Below are 4,374 nucleotides of genomic sequence, written 5' to 3'. Positions count from 1 at the left end.
GTGCCGCCTCATACCTTCAAGGTTTGCTTTTCTAAAATTATAGATCATTGTTTAGGCTTGGTCCTTGGATATGCTGTGCTTATGGCTTGTTCTCATACCTACGTTCCCAACTATTTCATTAAAATGTTGTGCGGATATATTTGATATTTTACCTATGCAGTATTTCAGTTTTTTAGTTCTACTACGGTAATAATCTCGTGTTGAAGGAAGAAAACGTCATTTCTCTGTGCGTTTACGGAAATTGTCGTATTTGTGAATGTGAAAAACACATTCCTTAATAAATATATAATGTACATATTCATTTACACGCATATTTATGATTATTAAAAACACAAAGAAAAATAAGTAATACATTTAAATAATATTACACATAGCTATGTAAACTGATGAACTGCATTAATTGCATTTGCGAATCTGATGCCTCTCAACTGACAGATAGCTCTTGTGCTGGCCAGTGACACGTCACTGAGATTCGGAGTCAGGTACCGCTGAGGAGGTTCAACACGTTCTGGGAAAAGAAAGCAACCGTTTGCAGATATGGGTAAGTGCTTTCATTAATTAAAGGTAACATTGGCTACTGTGTGGACAAAGTCATGTTACGCTGAGTTTTGTATTGAGTAACGTTTGAACCGAACCCAACCAGGAAATTAGCAGTGTTGTGTTTTTAAAGTGTTTCCTGACGACTTGGAAATATGAAATACATATAGTTAAGATTCTTTATCATTAATAATGATATGTTTGTGTATAATATTATAGTGATAAACATATGTCTACAGTTGATAGCTGTAGAAGCAGTCTGAAGAGAGTGTAGGTTACACAGTTGATTGGAGGTAAATAGATGCCTGAAGGGAAGGCCTTTATTGAAGACAAGTGGCCAGACAGGAATTCCTCTGCCTCCATGTGACTGTCGTTTTATACTGCTTCATATTGATTACATACGTTTTTATTTTACATTTCTCAAAATCACGGATTAGTTGGATAATCATTTGTTTTGATTAAGTAAATGAAAAGGAGCAACACATTCCCTAGTGAAAGATGGAGTCAAACTACTCTCGCCGTGTTTTTGGTTGGGCTAATCAGTGTTTTCGCTCAAGTCATTTATCTTACGTTTCAACAGGACAAAAATGAAACGATATACAAATACAAATATTTCAGAAGTCTTGTGTTGTGCTTGTTATAACTTAATTAATTATGAAATCGTTTATTCAAAATGTGGGCGTGGACGGTGGCACGCTAGAATGACGTCAGACGCAGTAGTTTCCACCTCGACAAGTGCATTGATTTTGAAAGAGAGTGGGATGAGGGGATTGACAGTTTTACAATGAGACTGAAGAAAGAAACGCCTGGCTAAACTGAACATGAGTTGATCTGTATTTGATTACGTAGATGACGAATCTATAGGTCAAACAGGTTTACAAATTGGTAGTTACATTTTAAAATGAGGCACTGCCCAGCTATATGGATCATGAAAACAAATCTACATTAGAAAAGTTGGTAATGGGGATTGTATTAATTGATTACCCCTCAGCATGCAAGCACCTAATTGATTGTGTTTTACTTTCCGAAGGTAATTTCTTCACCAGCTTGTTTTCCAGTCTGTTTGGGACTAGGGAGATGAGAATTTTGATTTTGGGACTAGACGGTGCTGGAAAGACGACTATTCTTTACAGGCTACAGGTCGGAGAGGTAGTTACTACAATTCCAAGTGAGTGTGTGCTTTAAAAAGTGGCATTTCTGTATCTAGTTCAGGGATAAAAGGCTGCAAGTCTTCTGTGAAATAAAATCAATATTTGTTTAAAAAATAATAATCTGAAATTCCTTGATCACAAGGAGAGAAAATGTACAACAGAGCCAAATGTTTTTATCTTCTTCTTTTCCTCTCTAGCAATTGGTTTCAATGTTGAAACTGTTACATGCAGGAATCTTAAGTTCCAAGTGTGGGACCTTGGAGGGCAGACAAGTATAAGGTAATTATTTGTTTTGTTGAACAAACAATATGGGCCACTTAAAAAGAAATTAAAAAAAAAAAATTGAAACATCTTCAGGTATTACTAATTTATCTACATGAATAAGAATATTCTTTGGCTTCAGTTATAGTAACATGCATTTGAAAGATTCTGCAATTCAATCTTTTTAATTTTTATTTTTCAACTTTATTTTGCAAAAGAGCTAAGGCAGAAGTGTGTATGTTTGTGAACATACCTCCTGATGCATTGAACCTTTTATTTGTGCTTCAGGCCTTACTGGCGCTGTTACTACTCCAACACTGATGCAGTGATTTACGTGGTGGACAGCAGTGACAGGGACAGAATGGGGATCTCCAAATCGGAGCTTGTGGCTATGCTGGAGGTAGGACCAATTATCTGAAGCAGTAATTCCCAACCCTGGTCCTGGAGGACCCCTTACCCTGCTGGTTTTTGTTCCAACCGAGCTCTCAATTACTTAATTGAACTAATTTCCTGAATCAGATTAGTTTAAACAGTAAGGTTATTAAGTATAAATAACTTATGAACTTATTAAAGAACTAACTCTTTTATTACACTATTTAAAAAGTCAAATCTAATCAGATTACTGAATTTAACACTTGAACCATCTCTGTATTTTTGTTGTTTTCCTAATGCTGGTGTTAGGTGGCTGAGAGTGAATTTATATGTATTTATAGAAACCTATGACCCTAGTGTCAGTAATGCTGTTGTGGCTGAACTCAGTCAAGCACCTGCCTGTTAAAGCATCCAACAGAGCCAGTGTCTTCTCTTTGGCCTCTTTGCTTAAAAATAACAAAAAGCTTTTCAAATGAGTGCTGCCATGTGCAACAGAGGTCTTCTTGGCCTTTGTATTTCAGTTGTGTGTTGTTCCCCTGTTACAGGAAGAAGAGCTTAAGAAAGCCATATTGGTAGTATTTGCTAACAAACAGGATATGGAACAGGCCATGACACCCACAGAAGTGGCAAACTCGCTGGGGTTACCCGCACTGAAGGACAGAAAATGGCAGATTTTCAAAACATCTGCAACAAAAGGCACTGGATTAGATGAAGCAATGGATTGGTAGGTTGTGTGTTAAAGCAGAGATTTGATACATTTAAGACTGCAAATAAGAAACACATCTTGAATGTATGTAGTTTTAGTCTTCGCTAGTGTACAAAATCTAAGGTGGGATTGGAATTTTCTTGTCAGGTTATAAAATCTTCAAATTACTTCTACTTTGCTACTTATTTTTTTTAATTGCAAATGTCTTGACACTGTTTCTTTTCTCTTTAGGCTGGTGGAAGCTCTGAAGAGCAGGCAGTAAATCTGCAGCTTTCACCCTCTTGACCATATACCCTGTGTAAATACTTCCCCTAGAGAATGAGGTGAGAGAGGTGGTGTATTCACTAACAGAAGGCAGTCATTCTCAGTCCAAGGAAGCCGGGTGAGAAATTTCACTCAATCAGTGATGGGAAATGACGAGGAACCCCTTGGGGCAGCGCCTGACAAACAAAAGGACACTTTGCTGAATCCCACATGTCTGTCTGTGACCCGAGGAAGTGGTAGTAAAGGTACCACTGCACTGCAAACACCTTTGACCTGCTCCTTTTGTTGCAGATTATGTACTGGTGTTATTTTTTTATTTATATGGATTTAGTGGTGTTTTCAGATATAGGCTGGGCTTTTTGTGTTTGTTTTATTTTTTTTCTCCCTCCCTCCTCCCGTCAGTGATGTTAAAAGACTTGCACGTCAACAGAGTCCATCTTCTGTTTGATGTTTTAGTTAGTAACTGACACTAATGTATGCGATATCTGAATTTCATATTTATTTATCAACATCTACAGCAGAGGAAGGCTTCTGTAATGTGATTGATTCACACTAAGAAATCAATAAATCATCTACAGCACTGCTGCGATTCCTCCTGATTTCAGTGCAGCTGAACAGTGAAATACATAATTGGGATTTTGTGATTAACCGTGTGTAGATTGAGAATTCTCTTTGCCTGAAACTGAAATGCAATACAGCAGAACTACCACTCTGAGCAATAACCAGACATGTTATGGTATCATCCATTTCACCAAAATGTTGCTTTGCAGTGGATAGGATTTGGTATTCAATTATTTTTACAGTGCTAAATGGAGGACTATCTAAGCAGCTTTTTCACAGATTTTCACTAGATATCACTACAGCCTTTTATTGATCCAGTTTTGCCATAGTGTTATAACCTGGCATACAGAGTTGGTCCATGTTTTATTTTTCATAACTGGTTACTATTTAGACTATATGATTTATAATACCAGCTCAGGGACATTAGAGAGATTCTTTAAGAATGACTGTTTTCACAAGTTGATTTCATAGGTTGGGTGTTGAATCTACAAATCAATCCAAATAGGGATATGTACAATGATA

General features: G+C 37.0%; 1 protein-coding gene across 2 annotated transcripts; it reads left to right on the top strand.

Annotated features, from left to right (window-relative positions):
- Nucleotides 1–398: 398 nt before the first annotated feature.
- Nucleotides 399–3,871, top strand: arl1 (ADP-ribosylation factor-like 1). 2 transcript variants are annotated; one of them, XM_066705467.1, is made up of 6 exons: nt 399–541; nt 1,568–1,705; nt 1,886–1,967; nt 2,238–2,349; nt 2,867–3,045; nt 3,259–3,871. In XM_066705467.1, exons 1-6 carry the CDS (start codon nt 538–540, stop codon nt 3,287–3,289), a joined length of 546 nt encoding a protein of 181 aa, XP_066561564.1. In that variant the 5' UTR covers nt 399–537; the 3' UTR covers nt 3,290–3,871. The 2 variants fall into 2 exon arrangements, with proteins under 2 accessions (XP_066561564.1, XP_066561565.1); XM_066705468.1 differs by lacking the exon at nt 1,568–1,705 and having other exon boundaries at nt 440–541.
- Nucleotides 3,872–4,374: the final 503 nt, after the last annotated feature.

Source organism: Amia ocellicauda, chromosome 5 (genome assembly GCF_036373705.1).
Source record: "Amia ocellicauda isolate fAmiCal2 chromosome 5, fAmiCal2.hap1, whole genome shotgun sequence".
NCBI lineage: Eukaryota > Metazoa > Chordata > Actinopteri > Amiiformes > Amiidae > Amia > Amia ocellicauda.
This window is presented reverse-complemented; position numbering and strand designations above follow the sequence as displayed.

Coding starts and splice junctions, on each gene's coding strand:
- arl1 (XM_066705467.1), top strand. Junction 1,706..1,885: donor GGTAGTTACTACAATTCCAA/GTGAGTGTGTGC, acceptor TTTCCTCTCTAG/CAATTGGTTTCAATGTTGAA. Junction 2,350..2,866: donor AGCTTGTGGCTATGCTGGAG/GTAGGACCAATT, acceptor CCCCTGTTACAG/GAAGAAGAGCTTAAGAAAGC.